The sequence below is a fragment of the Typopeltis vanoorti genome, chromosome 1, assembly GCF_054136105.1.
Source record: "Typopeltis vanoorti isolate ZY-2024b chromosome 1, IOZ_Tvanoo_1.0, whole genome shotgun sequence".
NCBI classification, from domain to species: domain Eukaryota; kingdom Metazoa; phylum Arthropoda; class Arachnida; order Uropygi; family Thelyphonidae; genus Typopeltis; species Typopeltis vanoorti.
The window spans coordinates 88,177,615-88,201,431 of record NC_143549.1 but is presented as its reverse complement, the minus strand read 5'-3'; the positions used below and the strand labels follow the sequence as shown (position 1 = coordinate 88,201,431).

The 23,817-nt window shown below is 37.3% G+C and overlaps 1 protein-coding gene across 5 annotated transcripts in view; it reads right to left on the bottom strand.

The window, feature by feature from the left end:
• Positions 1 to 23,817, bottom strand: part of LOC150110185 (protein fantom-like) — a 588,918-nt gene that overhangs the window by 167,563 nt on the left and 397,538 nt on the right. For all 5 annotated transcript variants that reach the window (XR_016548253.1, XR_016548255.1, XR_016548256.1 and 2 more), the window contains exon 27: positions 9,430 to 9,531. Coding sequence is in view for 2 of the 5 variants with exons in the window: in XM_090391966.1 (XP_090248092.1) it covers positions 9,430 to 9,531 (102 nt within the window). In the remaining 3 variants the exon portion in view is untranslated. The remainder of the gene's footprint in view (positions 1 to 9,429; positions 9,532 to 23,817) is intronic.

Sequence of the window (23,817 nt, the reverse complement as noted above, 5' to 3'; positions counted from 1 at the left end):
AGGACCCATATTGTTTAACCTTTATATCAATGACATTGTCAGTGGATTGCAGGGGAATATTCAGTTGTTTGCGGATGATGTGAAGTTGGGAAGGGTTATTAATAATAGCGTAGATGTGGTAGCCCTGCAAGAGGATTTGAATAAGCTAGATAGATGGGCAAATGAATGGGGATGTCGGTTTAATGCAGCAAAATGTAAGGTCTTGAGGTTTGGGACACATTGATGGGACACTGCATACTCTATTGGAGGAGCTATACTGGAGGAAGTAGGGAAGACGAGAGATCTGGGGTTGATGCTTGATAGAAACCTAAAATTTAGGGGACATATTGCAAAGGTGGTGAAGGTAACACAGAGGATTGCTGCAACAATGAGAAGGATGCTGACCTGCAGAGATAGAAGAGTTATCATTCCATTGTATAAGACCCTGAACAGACCACACTTAGACTATTGTTCTCAGATTTGGTATCCAGCATTTGAAGGGGAAAAATTAACTGTGGAAAGGGTACAAAGGGAGAAAACAAAGATGGTTTCAGGACTGTATAATGTTAGTTATGAGGATCGGCTGAGGGAATGTGGACTGAAGATTTTGGTGAATAGAAGAAGGAGAGGTGGTTATAGGATTGACACTGGGGAGCTCTTTTGCTTGATTGAACAGTGGGAAAGAGTGATGACAAGGGGCCATCCCTGGAAGTTACGAAAAGAAACTGTGAGCAAGAGAGAGTTAGGAGTGGTTTCTTTGCGTGGAGGGTGGTTGAACCATGGAATGCATTGCCTGATTGAGTGGTGAGAGAGCGAACAGTCAATGAGTTTAAGGAGTGGTAATAGACTTTGTGTTTCCTAGCAGGGACCTCCCATAATGAGTCTTGATAGACTTTGTATTTCCTAGGAAGGACCGTCTCCCGTGACGAGTCTTTTGACTCCATGGAGGCCTGAATAATAATAATAATATTAGCATTCAAGAATGTGTCAGCAAAGCTAATGTAAGCTAAGGAGGAAAGAGACCTAGAGGAAGACCAAGGTCTAGGTGGATTGAATCAATCAGAAGCCTTAGAAGCATGAAATGTTAGATATGACAATACTGTAGTGCTCACAAGTAATATATTGATTTGGAGAAAAATTGCTGATAGAAGATTAATAATAATGTAAACCTAATCATGTAGTTCTGTAATAGTAACCTGAACAGTGACACAAAGTTTATGTGGCATGTTAGTTGCAACTCTTTCGGTAGAATTTTATTTGAAGTTAGCATTCGTGATCTATCTAAATCAGTGTTTCTCAACCTGTGGTCCGCGATGATGGGACAGGTGATCTGCAAGGAGACTTAAATTAATTAATTAAATATATATTTTTAATTATCCAAACAAAACAAATTAAAAATGAATAAGTAAAAATTATTGAAATCAAATGGAGACAAAAAAAAAACAACCAACAAATAGCACAGAATGTTCAAAGGGGGAAGCAATAAAACTATATTGTTGTTCACTTCATCCCTCTTTTATTATTTGTCATTCTGCCGCTGAATGACGAATAATAAAAGAGGGATGAAGTGAACAACAATATAGTTATATTGCTTCCGCCTTCCCTTGCTGTTTTGTCAGATTTGAAGTGAACATGTGTTATCCACATTTCAACCAATTGCTTGTTGTTTATTGATTTTTTATTGCTGAAGGTTTCCCTCCTTCAACCAAGGCTCAGAATATCTTCAGAAGTGCTAAGTGATACTTGGACAAAGTGTGTTGTGAGTTAACCCCAGTATCTATATATTTATATATTTTTCGGAAACGTTTTTTTAATAATGGAAAAGTGGCTTAGAACTAGGACTTTGAAAAGAAGAGCAAATGAAACAGGTGTTGCTAATCCTAATTGTGATACACGTGTTGTAACGGTGAGTAAATCTGATACTATTAAAGTAGAAGAAACAAGTAGTTCAAAGAAAAAATACAGTAGTAAATATAAAAGTTCATATTTGCCATTCAAGTTTACTTGGTGTGGAGATGAAAATGAACAGAAACCTCAATGTGTTTTGTGTTATGAAGTGTTGTCGAATGAGTGCATGAAACCTGTGAAACTCCGACGACATTTAGAAACTAAACATTGTGATGTGAAAAATAAGCCAATTGAATTTTTTCAGCAATGCTTAGGAACATTAAATCATGGGAAAGATATAGTTTCGGCCATGGGTTCCATTAATAGCAAGGCACTGGAAGCATCCTATCTCTTAAGTTTGCCCATAGCAAAAACAGGGAAACGTCATTCTATCGGGAAAATTTACTTCTTCCAGTTATACAAGATGTGGTAAAAACTATGTTTGGCAACAAGTTACTAAAAGACGTTGATCTGATTCCTCTTTTAAATGACAATGTCGGTCACAGAATTAATGATATGACAGGTGACGTATAAGAGTGGGATAAGAGTGTTTCATAGATTGATTACAAGGATATGGGAGACAGGATCATGGCCTAGAGACTGGAAGAAGTCAATTTTCATACCACTACACAAGAAAGGGGATAAGAAGGCATGCAAGAATTATAGAACTATTAGTTTGATATCTCATGCAAGCAAAATTTTATTAAAGATCATGCTAAATAGGATTGAGGCCAAAGTTGAGGCATGAGGAACAAGCAGGTTTTAGGAAAAGTAGGGACACCAGAGATCAGATCCTTTGCCTTAGACAGATCACAGAAAAATATAAAGAATTCAGACTCCCTCTGGTAATGTGTTTCTTAGACTACTCTAAAGCTTTTGACTGTGTTGAGCATGTGAAACTGTGGGAAGTAATGAAAAGAATGGGTTTTCCTCAACACACTATCAGGTTGATAGCCAACTTGTATAAGGAGCAAGAAGCCACAGTAAGAACAGGTGTTGGATTGACTGACTGGCTTCAAGTTGGAAAAGGAGTTAGACAAGGATGTTTACTTTCTCCTCACTTGTTTAGTATATATGCAGAGGACATCATGCGTGAAGCATTGGATGAGCTCAAGACAGGAATTACGATAGGAGGTAGATTGTTCAGTAATCTGAGGTATGCTGATGATACAGTACTCCTTTGTAATGACATGGAAGAACTAGGACTAATTCTTGACAAAGTTAACAAGATCAGTAATAACAGAGGACTTCAACTCAATATTCTAGCAAGACAAAGATCATTGTTCTCAAAGGAAAAACAAACAGAGAAGATCTTGAGAAACAAGTGTATCTTAATGGAGAAAGAATTGAGGAAGTCAGCAAGTTTTGAGTACCTGGGATCCATTATTAATGTGAAGAATTGCTGTGCAGAAGATGTCAGAAAAAGGTTAGGAATGGCTAAAACAACAGTCAGAGAACTGTCTACAATCTGGAAGGACGGATCTATCTCCATGGGAACAAAGTTGAGGATTTTAGATGCAGTTGTTTTTCCAACAGCGACTTATGGATGTGAGACTTGAAACCTAAAGAAGTCAGATAAGAAACGGATATCTGCTTTTGAGATGTGGTGTTACAGAAGGCTGTTGAGGATATCATATACTGAAAGGCGTACAAATGAATGGGTGTTAGAAAATATTAGTAGAACTTTAAGGCTCCTTAAGGATATTGACAGAAGAAAGTTAAAATATTTTGGACACATAGAAAGGAATAAAGGAGGACTTCTAAGAACAGTAATAGAAGGTAACGTACCAGGAAAAAGAGGCAGGGGTAGACCATCAATGAGATAGATGGATGGCGTGTGTGGAGTGACTTATCTTCAGAGAGAGCTGAAGGCTGCCAGAAAAGCAAACAACAGGACTACATGGCGAGGCCTAGTGTGGAACATCATCGAGCATCGGAGTGACCATACGGCATCTGTAGATGCCCAGTGAACATAGAGAGAGAGAGAGGTGACGTAGAATCTCAGTTAATCGAAAGAGTTAAGAAGAGCTCTTATTATACGTTACAAATAGATGAGACTACTGATGTTACAAATGATGTGCAGTTAATATGCTGTGTAAGATATGTGCATGATAACAACATTCATGATATTCTGTTTTGTAGAACTTTGCCATCCCAAACAACTGGAGAAGAAATATTTCATACTCTCAATAATTACATAATACACCAAGGGATCCAGTAGGAAAAATGTATAGGCTTCTGTTCGGATGGAGCTTGCGCCCTTACAGGCAGGCATAGTGGGGTTGTTTCTATGGTCAAGGAAGTAGCTCCGGATATGAATTGGGTACACTGTTTCACACATAGGTAAGCGTTAGCCTCCAAAGTAATGCCATCAGAATTTAAAACTGTGCTATACAACTGTAAAGCTAGTTAATTTTATTAAAGAACAGGTTATTTTCAGTACTCTGCGATGAAATGGGTAGTGAATATATGCAACTTTTGCTTCGTTCTGAAATTTGCTGGCTTTCCAGGGGCAAAGTACTAACAAGGTTATTTCAATTAAAGCACGGAGTTTTATTGTTTGTAAATGAACGTACTTCTAACTTTGTATCACTCATTGTTGATGAAGCATGGTTATCAACACTATACTATCTTTCAGACATTTTTTTTGAAATTAAATGAACTGAATCTCTCCCTTCAGGGAAATTCTTTAACTGTTCTTAATGCCTACGACAAAATAAAGGCATTCAAGAAAAAACTGGTTTTATGGATTAATTATGTAAAAGAGACAGTTTCCACCTTTCCAACATTGGAATCCTTTTTAGTGGAAAATGATATTTTTATTGATTCTGAGTTTCTGGAAAAAGTTTGTGACCATCTCAAAAATCTGAAAAGGAATTTTGAAACATATTTTCCAAATAACTTTTATAAGAAATTTCTGTGGGTTCGCAATCCATTTCAGGCTTGCAGTCATGAGAACGACCTTTCGTTATCGAAAAAAGAACAGTTAATTGAGTTTTCAAGTGACAGTGGACTTAAAATGCAATCCCGTGATCTTGGCTTGGCTCGATTTTGGATCTCGCCTTCAGTGAGAAGTGAATTTCCCGAATTATCTGAAGAAGCATTGAAAATCGTCATGCAGTTCTAGAACCTATCTTTGTGAGAAAGGATTTTCATCGCTCCTTCAAATAAAAACAAAATACAGAAATTGTCTATTTCTGCATATATCTGAAGTTGACCAATATTGAGCCAGATATCCAGCAACTCTGCAAGGGCCAAGAAGCTCAACCATCTCATTAAAAGTAAGTAGTAACATAATTATATCATATTGTTTATTCGTTTAATAAAAATTAAAACTTTGTTCAACAATGAACGCTTTTAATCGTTTTTTAATTAATTATGTTTCTATATGTATTCAAAACATGCTTTTAGATTTATTATGTTATAAATGGCACAGTTTTTCTAAAATGTTGGTAATTCCTACTTAGGTTTTTAAAAAAATTACAAAAAGTCAAAATGACGTATAGGGAAATAAATTAAAAATTGAAGTAAAACTTTAATTCCAACATTCTAAAATGTTATTTTTCTTGCTTTTCTGTTCGCAAAAATCATCGATGATATTGTCGAAGTCTATTTCATCACTCAGTTGCTGTTTTATAGATAGTAAGGCAAGATTTCTTAAGCGCCAAAAAAGTGCAGCCTGTGGCAGATCCCCCCGCAGCTACACCTCTGTAACTTGGTGGTCCGTAGAATTGTTTTAGGCATTTTACTGGTCCTCGGGCTTAGAAAGGTTGAGAAACGTTGATCTAAATGATATTGAAAATTTGGACAAATGTTAAGACAATTGTTTTTAGTTAGATGCAGTGTTTGTCAGTACAACAAATGGTTTTGCTTTTATTTTATTTTATTTTATTTTATTTTATTTTATTTTATTTTATTTAAAGCCCATACACGAGAAGTTTGTTGATCAACCTAGAGTACATTAGTACCTTATATGGGTAGTAGATTGGGAAAGGAGGAACTTGTTCACATTTGAATTAAATGACTGTATATTGTGTTCCATGGGGAACACAACAGGAGGAAGACTGTTCCACAGCACAGCAGTTGCAGGGATGAAGGCAGAGGAAAAGAAACTTGATCTGTGGGTTTCAAAGTGCACTGTGTGTGTGTGGGGGGGATGTTGAGTAGCAACTGCACATGGTCCAACGAGCTTAGTACTTAGTGGAGGAATTATTGATGCTATTTCAGATGAATATTTCCCATGGAAATATTTGTAGAATTTGCATATTGCAGAAACCAATGTCTGTGCAAAAGTGGGGAGGGGATGAGTTGGTAAGAGATAGGTCATTAATAAGTCTAATTGCTCTCCTCTGTATTGAGTCAATCATTTTGAGGGAGCTTTTAGGAGCCCCACTCCATATGTGAGAGCAGTATTCAATAGCTGGGAAGATTTGTGATTTGTATAAGGTTAACAGCTGTTCAGTGGTGAAGTAAGAGAAATCTTAGTTTTTGGAAGATAAGGATGCAATGGTTGTGATGTGTTTATGCCAGGAGAGGATTGATGTCAGGATTATTCCAAGAAGAGAAATCTTAAATTGTCTGGAAATTTGGGTGTTGTCAAAAATGATACTGAGAGAAAATGGTTATTTTTTATGAGAAATAAGACAGAACTGGGTTTTATTAGCATTGAAATTGATGAGGTTATCTGAACCCCATTGAGAATAGCCTGGAGATCAGAACTGAGAGCAATGGATTGATGGTCTGTAAGGTGAGGTGAGTCGGAGTAGAGTAAGGTTTATCAAATGAAAAGTTGGAGCGCAATGTGCTGTCGTCTGCAAAACTGCATATTGGGTTGGAGGTCAACCGAAGTACGTCATTGATATATATAGTAGGAAGAGGGTTGGTGAGAAGACAGAACCTTGTGGAACCCTGGCATTAGTTGAATGGTGAGAGAGTAAGAAACCATCAGTGTGCATCCAGAGACAGAAAAGCTGGCAATCCAACTACAGAAATCTTGAGACAGACTAAACAATAGCAGCTTGCTTAGTAAGTCCTTATGCCAGACCCGGTCAAATGCCTTGGAGATATCAAGTGCAACTACTTGATATCTCCAAGGCATTTGGCCAGGTCTGACACAAGGGCTTACTGAGCAAGCTGCCATATTGGTGGAATCCATATTGGTGGTCATTTATTAGGTGGATACCTTCAAGGTAATGTGTGTAGGAGTTGGGAACTGATGATTCTTTCCGTTACTTTAGACAGGACGGAGGTGAGCAAGATCCCTATCTTGCTCACCTGGTGGTTGGATGACTTGTTGACCTTCTTGGGAATGGGTCGAATATAGGCCAATTTCCAGGTTGTGGAATAGATACCAATGAAGTAAGAGAGTATATATATAGGCGACACAGGACAGGAGTCAGTTCTGGTGCACAAACTTTCAGGACAATTGGAGGAATGCCATAAAGGCCAGGAGCCTTTTTTTGTTTCTAATTTGAACAGTATTGTTCTGATCTGTTTCTGCCAAAAGGATATAGGAGGTTGTGTGTTGGGCATCTGGAATGGTTGGGGGCATTTACCATTGTCAGTTATGCATTCATTGAAAGCAAAGTGTGAAGCCAGGAGATTGGCTTTTTTTTGTGGGTAATGATGTAATAGAGCCATCTGGGTATGATAGGAGTGAGAATAGTGTTGGGCAGAAGTTATGACCAACTGCTTTAGCAAGAGACCAAAAGTTTTGGCTGTCATTTGGACAGGCTGCTAGTTTCCTGCTTTTTGTTCTTCCGAACTCTGTATTGGAAGTATTAATTGTTGTTTTGCATCTATTTCAGGCTTGAGTATAAGCTCTAAAGGAGGATGGAGTTCTTGATTTGAGCCGGTTGTGGTATGTTTGATTTTTCATTTGTACAGCCTTGGCACATTTTTTGGAGAACCACAGTTTAGTCGCGGAATGGCAGTTCAGAGTAGTGTGGGAAGAATGTATGTTTTCATGCCAGTGAGGATTACTTTGGTGATAAGTTCAGTGCATAGTTTGGGTCGGAAGGCCAGAAGCAATAGTCCAACCACGGGAATGAGGCACAGAAGTTGCAGAGGCTGTTCCACTTGGCACTATTATAATGCCAGACTACTCTTGTATGGGAGAGGCCGAGTCTTTGCTCGAGTCTATGTAGCATAGTTTCTGTAGGCAGAGACATGTTTCGTAAAAATGTGCTGTTTTTATCTTAGTTGTCTCTAATTGCACTATTTGTTGACAAATATATTACACAGACTGCAAATGCCTCTGTAGCTCATTCAGTGATACAATAGAACAACTTGTTTTTCTTGCTTCTGCAGTATAGTGGCTGTTAGTGATTTATATTTTGCAAACAAATCCCTTTCCATCTATTCATAAGTTTTTTTTTTAAATTGTCCATCATAAATGCAAATATCAAATTTTTGAGTTTATAGGATCATTAATTCTTCACTCCACCCACAGATACTTATAACACAAGCACATATATAATATCACAGATGTAAAATATTCATAATCCATTTCACAGCACTGAAAGTATTTTTATTCACACCTATTCTTTCTCTTCCTTATAATTGCTATTCTTTGTCTTTTAGTAAATCAAGTATAGTAACTAATAATCAAATATATCATTCTCTTTTAATTATTGTGTTTTAATATATTCTGAAAAGACATTCCTTTTCACCTATTCCCTTTTCCTCAATGTGGGATTAGTTACACATACAGCTGCTGCCCAACATCCTTTCACAGTACACCTTGAAACCCACAGAACAAGTTTCTTTTCCTCCTCTTCATCCCTGACATATTTCCCAAGGAATATACAACATACAAGTTTTTAAATCGAATGTAAACAAGTTTTTCCTTTCCCAACTTACTACCCATATACGGTACTAACATACTATAGATTGACCAGCCAACAACCTCTCATATATGGGGGGGGGGGGGGGCAATATAAAAAAAATTAAAGAAACTGTTATGAAAAGCAGCGTATTTAATGACACATAGGAACGAAATTTCCAGTAATCACCAGATAGTTAGGTTTAAGGTGAGAGAACTACTACCACCCTGACCTGAATGTATCAAATTCAACAGCAAACTTTACTTATACCTGGATAAAGGATTAACGCTTTCACTACCATGCTACTTCGGCATAGTTTGTTCCCGTACACCAAGCAATTTCACTTCTTCAAGGTCAGTACAGGTAATCTTGTTGCCGGTGGTAATCGACATACGAGTATACTCGTAGTTGGCTTGTGCGGAGCATATACCATCTATGAGTATACACAGTTTTGCTGCTAGCTCCACAAGCCAAGCATTTTCACTTCTTCAAGGTCAGTACGGGTAATCTCATTGCCGGCAGTAAGCGTCATACGAGTATACTCGTAGCTGGCTTGTGTGGCTCATATACCAACTACGAGTATACTCGTAGTTGGCAGCGAATGTGTTAAACAAGAATATAATTTCATGCCAAGTTTAATTAAATTTAGAGCCAATTAAAAAAAAATTTCTACAAATTCGTTAACTCTGAGTTGAAATACCATAGAGCATTTTTTTAAAAAAATCTCTAAATATTGTACCTTATCTGGACATTTAGGTATATCTATAGATGAAACTGGTTGAAAGTATGAATATTGCCAATATAATGACACTTCAATTGCACCTTGTGGATTTCCATCAGCCTAAAAAATGTAAAAGATCAACTATTAATGTACAATATTCTCTTATTAGAATACATTCATACCAAACCAGCTGTCCAAAAAAAATTAATAATCCTACCCACTCTCTCTCAGTTTTTCAAATAAAATGATTCAAATTAAGGGATCACTCAAGGTGGATGCATTTCAATCCTAAGGTTTGAAAAACTTTGATGTAGAAAAGCATGTTATAAAGAATGAAGTTCAAATGAGTTCACATCTCAAAACAGCAATTTTTCTGTAGTGAATAAATAACAACTCAATATGTCTAACAAGTGATGTAAACCAAAACAAAAATTAGCATTTCTCTTCCTCACATTTACTATTAAATATGTGTAAAAAAAATATTTAAATACAAGTTTACAAGGATGACAGTTCGTGTTAGCAGGAATAGCTGAATCATCTAAGCCTATGAGGACAGAATATCTGTTAATTCCATGCTATCTATATATGGAAACCAATTAACTAACCTTCAACTAGAAATCCCTTAAAGGTTCCTTGGATTCTAGAAGGGATTTCAACTTAGATCTTTCGAGAAAAGCATAAATAATATATTGCCCTCCCAACTCCACTATTGTGGCATACAGATTATTTCACAAGCTATACAAAATAATCAAAATTATATAGTGTATATATATATATATATACATATATACACTGCTTGGAAAGAAGTCAATGGACACTCCCCCATGGGCAAAGTGAATCATAACAAATCATGTGTTTGTAGCCAGTTGAATTGGAGGAATATGATGTGCCCAAGTCAGTGCAACTATATCCAGGTGAAAGGGCTACGAGAAGGGAACTAACGGAGTTTGCAAGAAGCGTTGTGATAGGGTACCATATTGCAGGCCTATCTGTTTGGCAAATTGTTGACAAATTGGGCCATTCCAGGTCAGTAATCAGTGACACCATGCTGAGATGGAAGCACAGGAAGTCAACTTCAAGTGCTATCCACAGTGGATGACCCACCACACTTGCCAAACTTGACTGTAGGGTGCTACGAAGGATAATATGTAAAAACCACCATTCATCAGCTGACATGTTGAATGCAGATTTCCGGGCATCAATTGGAACATAAATCTGCACAAAAACATTCAGAACAGAGAGAGGCTATGGGTTTCCATAGCCTCTCTCTGTTCTGAATGGCAATATGGGTTTCCAAAGTAGGACTGCAATATGCAAGTCCCCATGTTACTCGAACCAACACACACAGCATCAGCTTCAGCAGTAAAAAGGGCATGAACAGTGGGACGTGGAAGCTTGGAAGACTATGTTATGGAGCAACAAATTACACTACACTCTCTACCATGAAGATGGATGAGTGTGGCAGTGGCCAGGTGAATGTCTCTTACCAGAGTGCATTACCCCAACTATGAAATTTGGAGATGGCAGTGTGATGGTATGGTTCCATTTTTTCTGGTTTAGCCTTGAACCACTGTTTGTGGTGCCACGAACACTGAACCCCCCAATAGGAATCAGAACATTATGGACAATGCAATGCTTCCTACTTTGTGGCATTTCTACAGAAATGACCATTGTCTCTTTCAGCAAGACAATGCACCATATCATAAAGCTGCTGCTGTAACTGTGTCGTTTGTGGATATGAATGTCACTACACTTGACTGGCCTCCACAGAGACTTGATCTCAATCCTATTGAACAGTACACTTGAGGAAAGTATGCACCATAGAATTGCTGTGATCATGACAGTGAAAGGAGGTTTTACATCTGATTAAGGTGAGCACCATGGCTATTTGTTCGTCACACTGGTGTCCGTTGACTTCTTCCCAAGCAGTGTGTGTGGGTGTGTGTTTTGTGTATACAGTGTGTACTTTTTTTTTTTTTGTAAGACAAGATGTGGAGTACTCATTCTTTGCTAGCAGAAAAAATTTTAAATTAAAAGAATGTGAAACGAAATTAAAAAAACAGACAAACAAACAAGTATATGTATTGATCTTTTTACTTCATGGTGCAATAATGTTTCTGGAATAAAAACATCAAATTAAGTACACAGAGTTTAATAATCATAAATTTCTTGTGCAAATACATAAGAAATAAATAAAATGGATATGATAATTTTTAATAAAAATTTTATATAGCATACTGGGCACATGTATTCACAAGATTAAAGAATAATAATTGTTATTTTATTAATAAAATAATTTAAGTTTATAAACTAATTATTATTATTGATTTCTTGAGAGATAATTATCTCAGTCAGCATGCAAAGGAGGACACACAAAGATCGAGAGTTAGATCCGATCATTTCATCAGAGAATGTAACTGTGAATGGGGTTTGACACTTTCCTTCAGTTGGTGAGGGTGATCATGAAGTAATCACCTGGGTTATGGCTAGTCATATGCAGACTTCTGTGAGGAAAGGATATATGTGGAAGTCTAAGGCTGATGATTATGACAAACTTAGGAGACAGCTTAGAGCTACAGCATGGAACGAGGAGTTTAGAAGGAAATGAATGCTGCTTGGGAACTGACAAAGAAATACATAACAGCATCAATGTGTGAATGTATTCCGAAGGAAAAAAGGCTGAATAAGGTAGGTGTAAAATAGATGAATGAGGGGCTTAAGCATAAATTTTGGAAGTAGGTACTTTGGAGGCGGTACAAGATGAATAATGGTAATAACAAGTTACATGAAGACATAAAGAACAAGCTAGGAGAATGACAGTCAGTAAGGAAAACAAAAGTGGAGTATGAGCAGAAATTGGCAAATCAGGCAAAGAAAAACTTTAGAGAGTTTTTTTAGATATGTGGCATGTAAAAGGAAGAAAGATTATGGTAAGATACTGTTAATGGATAAAATGGTAACTGCTGCTGAAGACACTGTTGAGGTATTCATTGATCAATTTATAAGGGTGTTTCATTCTCATCAGGTTGAAATTAAGGAACTTAAAGTGTAGAGGCCATAGGAGAGGATAGTTTAATTGTGAACAAGTAGGAGGTATTTGAGGAAATAAATAACTTTGATATCAATAAGGCAATAGAATTTGATGACACATCACCACACATCTCAAGAGAATGTTCCAGGGATTCAGCAGTAGTAGCATTGGCACACCTAGTTAAGTAGAGTTTTACAACAGCACAGGTTCCAAGGGAGTGAAAAGAAGATAAAATTGTTCCACGGCATAAAAGTGGTGATAAGGCTCTGGCTACAAATTATAGGCCAATCTGTATATATATAGAGATGTGGTGAAGGTACTAGAGGGAGATTGGTGAGAAGTAGGATACAGAAATAGGTTCCCAACAACAGTATTCTCTGTGGTTATCAGCATGGATTTGTTAAATGGGGGAACATGTTTTACTAACTTACTTATATACTATAACATGGTGACAAATACCTTGGACAGGGGAGATGCATATACTGTGATGTACTTAGATTTTGCAAAAGCTTTTGATAGACTGTCACATGACAAGCTGTTAAATAAATTGGAACAGACAGGACTGGATAGTAGACTTCTAATTTGGATCAGTGACTGGCTGTCAGATAGGTCTCAGAAAGTTGTATATGGGATTGCAGTATCCTAAAAGAGGAAGGTCACTAGTGGTATGCTCCAGAGGTCAGTTTTGGGATCATTGTTGTTCGATTTGTATATTAATGATATTGGGATGGGTTTAACTGGTGATATGCAGCTGTTCGTAGATGATGGAAAATTGGGGAGAGCAATGCAGAGTCAAGTAGATGTTATTGCCTTCAGGAGGACTTGAATAGATTGTATGAATGAGCAGGTAAGTGGAACTGTCAGTTCAATATAGTGAAGTGTAAGGTTTTTGAAATCTGGTAAGCAATGATGAGATGCAAAGTATACACTTGGTGGGGAAACTTTAAAGGAAGTAAAGAAGATGAGAGATCTGGGAGTGGTGGTGGATAAGGACCTAAAATTCATGGGTCGCCTTTGCACAAGTTGTGAAGTCATCCCATCAAATAATGGCAATGATGCCATTGTAAAAGGCCCTGATCAGGCCTCACATGGATTATTTGGCACAGATTTGTTTCCTGGGTTTCCATTGTAATGAGGATATGTTAGAAAGGGTCCAGAGAAGATTAACAAAAGTGGTCAGTGGTCTTTGGAATGTGGAGTACAAGGACAGATTGAGAGAATGTAAACTGGAAAACCTCGTGAATAGGAAGGGGAGTGGGTGATATAATTGAAACATATAAGCTGGTAAGGGATTGTTATCATGTTGACATAGAAGAGATTTTTAATAGAATGCAAGAGAGACAGCAGGGAAAGGGGGGGGGGGGTAGAACAAGAAGCCATTGATGGAAGCTGTATAAGAAGCAGAAGGTTTGCATGGATTGGTGAGTGGAATGCATTGCTTGAGTGTGTGTTGTGAGTGTAGATACAATGAATCAGTTTAAGGAATGGTTGGATGAGAATTGTGTGTGCAATAGTGTGTACCTCCGAAGATCAATCTCTGCCTTCATGGAGGTCAGATGTTAATAATAATATCTTAACAGTAGATAAAATGAAACGAAATATATTTTGAAATATATCGTATTCATATGTCACACATCACTGTTAATAAATGTACCAGTATGCCATGCTACTGTGTATTATCTCAAAAAAAAAAAAAAAAAAAAAAAAAAAAAAAAAAAAAAAAAACTGTGTGTGTGCGTGCATATATATGTACACCCAATGCATACATGTCTCCCCCCCCACATATATATATAAACCAGTGGCTTCATGTGCCCATTTCGTTTGGATGTGCTGTCATGTGGCTTATGCAACCCAAGTGACAAAATTCACATCAATTTAGCCATATTATTGCATTTTTATTGATGCATGAAAGTTTTAAGAATGCATAGTGCATCAACACTCATCTTAATTGATCCAATGCAATCAATTGTAACTAAAATTTGTGTAGAGTGAGGGACAATGTGTTTGCTTTAAGATATATTAGAAAACAATAAAGGAGAATGCTCTAATTGGTTGGTATATTTAAATTACTCAAAGGTGTAAATATGAGCACCATCATTTATAAGCCATGAGAATGGGAAATGTAAAGGAAAAATAAGTATGAGTAGAAACAAATTATTAATAATTAACATTTGTGATATGTGTACGGGTATAGTGAATAGCATGCTATTCTATAAAGTCTAAATATGAATAAGGAAATTTATGATGGCATAATTAGAAGAAAAAAAATTACGAGGAGTGGGAAAGATATTTGTTTACAAAGTATAAATAATTAACTAATAATAAACATCCAGTATACATTTAGTAGTTCAGTTAAAAACTATACGGAGAGGCTAATCCAATGAACTAATAATGATCAGGTGATTCATTTAGGCATGGAAGGAATAAATATATGTGGTTTGATGGAGCAGCACATCATCTTGTAAAATTTGTTGTGCATGTTATGTGTATTTCTATATGGTTATTTAAAAATTCTATATAATTTCCTCTATTAGCTGAATCTTAAGCTAATGATGATCTCTCAAAGGAAGCTCTTGATTAGCCAAATAACATACAGCATCAATTAATTTTTTTTAAAAATGTCTTTATTTTTCTTTACCAGTTCATTATGATGAGTAACTTCAATTTTTCTTTGTTTGTCAATGAGAGTATCAATTCTTTGTTTTCCAAACATCTTAAGATTTAAAAATGACTGAACAAGTGATTGGAAGCACTTATGATTTTGCACTGCTGATGTTAAATGATTTTAAATTTTAAATGAATATGTTAGAATATCCATGCTTATTCCAAATGCCTTTCTCTCTGAAGAATAATAAACAAGGCCAACAGGAAAGTCTTGACCATATTTCACATCCAGTTAACCATTCTGTGCATTGCATTGTATTGTATTGTATTGTGAAATAGAGAGGTGTCTCATACTTAGTTTTTGAATCTTTGTGCCAAATTTTTAAGTTTGGAGAATAAGAAAAAGTCACACGGGACCGAGTCCAGAGAATATGGTGGATGTGGAACCAATTCGAACTTCAATTCAAGCAATTTTGCCATTGCAACAGCGATGTGTGGGATGGTGTACCATTATCTTGATGAAAGAGCAGCACCTTTTTTTGTGTGCCCATCTTGGCCATTTTTTCTTCAGTTCTTCTTTTAAACGGTCCAACAATAACGTATAAGAGACTCCTGTTATTGTCTTACCTTTTCCAGTCTATTCATAATTCCTTGGAAATCCCAAAAAATAGTGCCATCACCTTCCCAGCTGACAAAACAGTCTTTGCTTTTTTTCGGTACTCTTTTACTGGCCATTGTCCACTGTTTTCATTGCTGCTTGGACTCAGGTGTGTAGTGGTGGATCCAAGTTTCGTCTACAGTCATGAACTGAGGCAAAAATCCTGCGAATTGCAATTAAACATCGCCAAACACTGCATCGAAATGTCTTTTCGCATGCGTTTTTAATCGAGAGTCAACAATCGTGCACACAGCTTTTTCACGCACAATTTTTCATGCAGGATATTATATACCCATTCAGTTGAGATGCCTACAATCTCCGCAATATGCTATGAAGCAAAATTTATTGCAATAAATAAGATTTGATCATTACTTTTTATTTTACTTTGCACTACTGCAATGTATGGAAATATACATGTCATGTTGTTATGCTTAGATATTTAGATATACTGCTGCTGTTTGAGAACAACTCTTTCTGCTTTTATGAACAAGGCATGTTACATTGCATTGCAATCTTATTTCAAAGCTAATTTTAAAATATTGCAAAATTATATTCAGTAGTATTTCAAATGAACTCACAGTTGCAAAACGAAACAAATTATTATTATTGTTATTTGTAGAGCACTCATTTCTTTATCACTGTAAAATAACCTTTTGTGGGTGATAGCAACATAAATAAATATATGATGAAATTGAGACATGTCCTATAAGGAATTGATTAAAATTTTGTTTATTTTGAAGTATTCTATCCCTCCTCCCCCTGCTGCCACAACCGCTCATAGTAACTGAATTATAAATATCTACTTTCTTCTAATTTCCTATTTCATACTTTTCACAGAATGTACACTTCACATTTGATATGATTAAAGATTTTCATATTATTATCTATAAAGCAAAGTTTGTCAAAGTGCGTCCTTCAGGCAATCTGTGAAGTATTCTATGAAATTTGATTATGAACAAAAATAACATAATCTGGAACGTCGACAGCCTATTTTTTTTCTTCTTCAAAATATTTCAAATAACTATCTTGAATTAAAATCTTCGAGAACAAATAAAATGTAATGTCGATTAGACAAAATTAACACAAAAATTAAAAATGACATTGGTTCTCCAAGGTAATGCAATATTTAAGTGACGAAAGTATGCAAGGATCTCTTATTTTGTTGTGACATTAAAAACTGTACGATAAAAGGAGAAAATAAATATAAAAATTATTTCGATGTTTTTAGTCTATCCAATATAACTAAAAGTCCAGTTATCCAGCATAGAACAAGGAACTGCGTTTCTTGTTATAGGCAACTGAGATGCAGCTATGAATGTGAGATAATCTGGTTAAGTTTTCTCTTCAGTGTGAAGGATTATCGCATCTTCTAACCAAATTGCACTTCTTATCCATGTTCTTTCAACAGATACATGCATCATATCAAGATTTTGATAGATGTATATAGATATCCTGGCTAGTTGAAAGGTTAATATATGTATTTTTTAAAGTACACAATTTTACATAAAAATATGTGTGTTTTGATTTTTTAACTTTTAAATTTTAAGTACATTTAAAAAAAAAAGTTAGGGGTGCTCAACTTAAAATTGCTTCAGGGCACAAGGACCCTAGAGTCAGCACTGGTGTGACCTGTTTCCACAAGTTTCTAGAGCTTTGCCAAGGGAATCAGAGAGAAGTGCTGGAATCCATTGTCACTGGAGATGAAACCATGGTTCTTTATTATGACCCTCTTTCCAAAAGGGAATCCATGGAGTGGCACAAACTGGGTGAAGTACTGCTGAGAAAAGCCAAGGTCACTTGGTCCATCCAGTGACTACTACCTAAGGCTGCAGTGAAGGACTGTGGCTTCCAGGAGATTGAACACCCACCATATAGTCCAGATCTAGCACCCAGTGACTACTATCGCTTTTGAAAACTGAAGAAAGACCTTTGAGGAAGAAAATTTGCAGATGACAATGAAGTGAAAGATGCAGTTTTAAGGCCATTTTGCAGACAAAAGTACAGACTATTTTTTCGAGAGCATAGAAATGTTAATTGAAAGATGTGAAAAGTGTGCTGAAGTAAAGGGAGATTATGTTGAAAAGTGACAATCATTTACTTTCTCTAAAAGTTAGGCTGGAAACTTATGAAACAACCTGGATGTTTCTCCTGGATGCTGATCCTCCATATACCACTTTTGAACATCGATCAACCACCCTTGTAATACAACCAGTGTCATATCATTCCCCCCCATTTGTTCTAATCAAATGCCTTTGCAAAATCCTGCACAATCATTGTGTAGCCATTCCCTTTATCCAATCACTCTATTAAAAGGCAGTAAATTACTACGGCATGAGTGACTCTTTAAAATGTCATGCTGTCCTTCATAGAGTATCATATTCATATCCAACTATTCTTGAATTCCTTTTTTTTACCACTTTTTTCAGTACTTTTCTTTTTACTTTTGATATATTAATTGGTTTATAATTTGTTTTTTTAGTCTTAGAACCTATCTTATGCAAAGGATTTATTTTGCTATCTTTCCACTCCCTTGGAATTCTGCCAGAGCTTAGACTAAAAATAAAGAGCCTAGTCAGAGGCACTGGTAGTTATTATTATTATTACCCCAAGATCCCATGGAGTCAAAGACTCATCTAGGAGGTCCTTTTATCATACACATAGCTCATCATGCCGCACCTTAAACACACTAAAATTCTCTGCAGACACCACATTCTCAGGCAAGGAATTCCAATCATTCACAATTCTGCAAGCAAAAAACCTGCTTCTCACACCCTCTTTATACAGTTTCCAAGGGTAACTCTGGTTCTCCCTGATCCCACTGTTTTCTGTAGAACCTCTCCAACATTGATCTTATAACAACCGCTTACTAACTTGTAGGTCTCTATCATATCCCCCCCCTCCTCCTATCCACTAGATTCTGTAAATTGTATCTTCTCAATCTTTCCTCATATTCGACATTCGAGAGATCAGAAACTACCTTGGTAAGTCATTTCTGGACCCTTTCCAACATCTCTTCGTCCTTTTGAAAACCAGGTGACCAAATCTGGGCACAGTAGTCCATGTGTGTGGCCTAATCAAAGCCTCATACAATGGAATAAGAATCTCCTTACTTCTACAAGTCAGTGTTCTCTGCATCATTCCCAGAAGTATTTGTTTTGTCTTCACAATTTTGGCAATGTGTCCCCTAAATTTCAGATTCTTATCACTACAACCCCAAGATCTCTTATTTTCTCCACCTCCAACAATATATCCCCACCAAGCATAAATTCTACATCCCATCTCCAAATTTTAAAACCTTACATTTTGCAACATTGAACTCACATCCCCATTTCCGTGCCCAATCACTCAATTAATTCAAGTCTTCTTGTAAGATCACAACATCTCAACTCTTCACAGTTCATCCCAACTTTGCATCATCTGCAAGCAACTGAATATCTCCATCCAAATCTTTGCCAATATCATTAACATACAAGTTAAGTAGTAATGACTGTAAAACAGACCCCTGAGGTACACCACTAGTGACCTTCCTTTTTCAGGATATTGCTCCTTTATACCATTTTCTCCAATTAATGTCATCCTTCCATAATCATTCTTTTTTTTGCTGGCTACATATCGAAAAAACTCCCTAGGATTCTTTTTGGCTTCATTAGCTAACTGCTGCTCGCACCTTACCCTTACCAACCTAGTCTTTGTAATCCTCATGGAATTGGTTATTACCACTTCTCTTATGCTGCCTCCATAATGCTCTTTTTCCTCTACATCACATGCTTAATCTCTACATTCATCCATTTCACACCTTACCTTATTTAACCTTTTGACCCTTGGAATAAATTTAGACATTGCTTCTACTAGATAGTTCTTGAATATCCCTCAAGCTGCACTGATCTTTCTTCCAGCTAAGATGAAGTTGTTACTCAGTAACTCAACTATTTTATCTGTTTCTTTCATCTCATCACCATCAGTTCTGATTAAATTTATCCTTCCCTAGTGGTTTTTCTTTTTCTTACTTGCCACCTAATGATAGAAGTCTTTTGGATTTCCTTTAGCCTGCTTGACTAGCTTCTTCTCATAATCTGATTTTGTGTTCCTTACCATGCTGGTCCTTATATACCCTGCATAAAGTTTCTTTCTATGTAGCTCCTGCTTAGTGATAGTACTCATCCATCTAACTCCTACCTGATTAAGCCTTCTAACCATGGGAATGCAATCTAATAATGCTTCCTCCAGATGCCCCTTAACTATCTCCCATGCACTACTAATATTCTTCCCTTAGGTTTTTATGTCATGGCACACCTTCCTCCTAAGTTTTTCATAATCACCTGCCTTGTAGCTCCACGTATACCCCTTTCTTGACAGCATATTCCTCATGTTCTACAACCTCCAAAGTCAAGACAACATGTTTTCTCTTGCCAATCAGAGACAAAGTAGTCACCTTAGTTATGCATAGCTCTTATGATCTTATGACTAGATCCAATACTCTAGTACTTCAAGTCCCCTCCATCACATACTGCCTCAAGTAATTATCTTTCAATAGGTGTATAAATTCTATTTCCTTACTTCCATGTAAGGAGAATCATGCCTTTTCACGAGAATCATGTGATTCTCGTGGAAAGGCTTAAACGTTGGTTATGCATTTTTTACTAAATAATTTAAGGAAATTACAATGTCAACTAGGATATACATTAAAATAAATTTTAATATACTTCAATATTTCGGCAATGTCACGTTGCCATTTTCAAGAAACTTAAGAACAAGACACGTGCACGCAGGCACAACAAACAGTAAGTGAGGAAGAGGCAGGAAGCTATTATTTCTCCTAAAGTCCTGATGGTGCCCCCCTAGTGGGTAATGTTGGTATTCTTGGATGATTGGGCTGAAGGTCTTCTGATGTAGGTTTCCCAAATTTGAGGCAGTCTCATGCAGCCAAATTTGTTGAGGTTTGGATTGTTTCTTAGGGCTGAAGCTGATTCCATGAAAGGCATTTCATATTTGTATTTACTACGGTGTATAATTGTGGCTTTCTTCCACCGTATTCTATGGCAGGTATCCAGCGCATGGTCAGCAAGACCAGAGTGGCTGTATTGGTGAAACCGGATGTAGTCCTTGTGTTCTGAAATTCTGATATTTGCTGTCCTGCCTGTTTGGCCAAAGTAGGACAGCTTTCAGCTGCAAGGGACCTGGTATACACCAGGTAGGTCTGGGGGTGGGGGGGGAGGTTGGTCTTTAGTAGAGCGGATAAGGGGTGTCGATTTTTTATATGGTCTGTAACAAGAAGTTAAGTCATGTTTTTTTATGATTTTTGTAATTTTTTCCGAAGTGCCTCAGATATAGGGTATGGTGATAGATTTAGAGTAATCCTTGTTGTGGGGGGGGGGTTACTGGTTTCAATATTTTTTGGATTTTTTTGGGGGGGGAGGTAGCCATTGGCTGAGAAAGTGTTGAGAATGTGGTTTAGTTCCGTAGTTAGGGCATTGTCATTTGAACAGATAAGTTTAGCCCTGTTGTGTAGTGTCTTAATAACTCCATATTGTTGCGAGGAGGGGTGGTGGGATTGTTGGCGAATGTATCTGCCTGTATGGGTGGGTTTTCTATAGACTGAGAAAACCAAGGTTCCATCAGGCTGGCGGGTGACTAGTGTGTCTAAGAAAGGAAGGCAGTTGTTTTTTCTTCTTCCAGGGTGAATTTGATTCTGGGGTGTTAGTTGTTTAAGTGTGTTAGGAAGTAGAGGAATGCATCGGAGCTGTGTGGCCAAATAGCAAACACATCATCAACGTATCGAAGCCATATGGTTGGTTTTTGTGGGGCAGAGGCTAAGGCTTTTTCTTCAAAGGTCTCCATAAAGAAATTGGCCAAGGGTGGGGAGGGTGGTGAACCCATGGCTGTCCCCTCTATTTGTTTGTAGAATTTTCCTTGCCAAACAAAATAACCTGAGTTCATTGGGAACTGAAATAGGGCTGTGATATCGGGAGGAAATTTAGCTTGGATTACCTCTAAGGATGCTTTGAATGGGACATTTGTGAATAAGGAGGAGACATCAAAACTGACCGTTATGTCAATGTGTTTGAGTGTAAGGTTTTTCTATGCTGGCTTCGAAGTGGGCTGAGTTTTTTATGTGTGAAGGTGTGTTGCCAGTATAGTGTGAGAGAGCTTTGGCCAAATGTTTAGCTAGTTTATGCGGGGAAATCAATGCCATCCACTATGGGACTTATGTCAAAAGGGCAAATGACAATGCCCTAACTACAGAACTAAACCACATTCTCAACGCTTTCTCAGCCAATGGCTACCCCCCCCCCCCCAAAAAAATCCAAAAAATATTGAAACCAGTAACCCCCCCCCTCACAACAAGGATTACTCTAAATCCGTCATCATACCCTATATCCGAGGCACCTCGGAAAAAAATTACAAAAATCCTAAAAAAACATGACTTAACTTCTTGTTACAGACCTATAAAAAATTGACATCCCTTATCCACTCTACTAAAGACCCCCCCCCCTAGACCTACCTGGTGTATACCAGGTCCCTTGCAGCTATAGGCTGTCCTACTTTGGCCAAACAAACTTTAGGACAACTATCTTATGCAGCATTTAGTTGAAGCAACACATAGGACCTAAGTACAGTAATAATATAAGATGCCATCACGATGTCCAACTGGAGAGAGAGATCAATCATGTGGTTCTGACATGGGGAGCAGCTAGGAAGATACAAGCTTCATGGAACAAGAGAGAGAGAGTGGAATTACAGAGTAGGGGGACTAACATAAATTAAGGAAACAGACTTGTAATGTATAGTAGATTAATCAGATTAATTATTGAAGGAGAGAATAGCAGTGAAATGGATGAATCATGGACTTATGCAGGAGCGTCTGAGAAAGAGAACATTATGGAGGAGATATAAAGAGCATGGTACCCCTCAGCAACATGAAAAGTATAAGGTGCAAACTAGGAAGGTGACAAGTGTAGTAAGGAAAGGGAAACTGGCATATGAAAAAGGATTGGCTGAAGCTGTAAAATAAAGCCATACGGAATTCTACAGTTATGCTGCTAGTAGAAGAAGGGGTGAATATGGAAGATTGACTTTAGTTGCTGGAGATAGCACATACGTCACATCTGTTGAAGATATAGTGGAACTGTTCAATGATTATTTTGCTAGTTTATTTCATACGGGGGGGGGGGATTAAAAGTAGTGTTGAATAGCAATGGGAAGGAGGACAGAAGACTGACAGTTCAAGAATGGTAAAAGTTTAGAATAATAAGTAATGTTGATGTTAATAAGACTGTGAGGCTGGATGGGATATCACCACATATACTATGGGAATATGCAAAAGAGCTGCAGTGTCCTTGACTTAGTTGTTCAAAGAAGCCTGGCAACAGGAATAGTCCCAGAAGAGTGGAAAGAAGGAAAAATAGTGGCAATGCATAAGGGAGAATCCAAGTCAGTAGCATCAAACTATAGGCCAGTGTGTGTGTGTGTATCAGGTATAGTGGTGAAAGTGTTAGAGAAGTTGGGAGACAGAATGCGATTGATGAAAATGGAAATATTCCAGGACAGCAGCATGAGTTTATTAAGTGGAGGTCATGCTTTGGTGGACATCAATTGACCTCACCCGATGCCCCAGTTCATCCCACAGATGTTTGATAGGGTTGAAATCAGGGCTCTGGAGGCCAGCCAAATGTGGTGACTTTCATGTCCACATATCACACAGTTACAGCAGCAGCAGCCTTATGACACTGTCATTGTCTTGCTGAAAGAGGCAGTGGTCAATTCCATAGAAATGCCACAAAGTAGGAAGCACTGCATTATCCAGATACCTCTCTGAGTTCAATGTTTGTAGCATCACAAATGGAGGTCCAAGGCCAATCGAAGAAAAAAAGGACCATACCATCTTTCCATCACACAGCCACCTCCAAATTTCATACTTGGGGTTATGCACTCTGGTAAGAGATGTTCACGTGGCAGATGTCCCGTGAACATAGCTTTCCAAGCTTCCATGTTTCACTGTACATGTTCTTTATTTCTGCTTATGCTGATATTTCTATGGTCATTATTAATCAGAATTGATTTTCATAAATTAGATCAAAATCAGATTAAAATGTTTTTTTTATAATTGAGATCA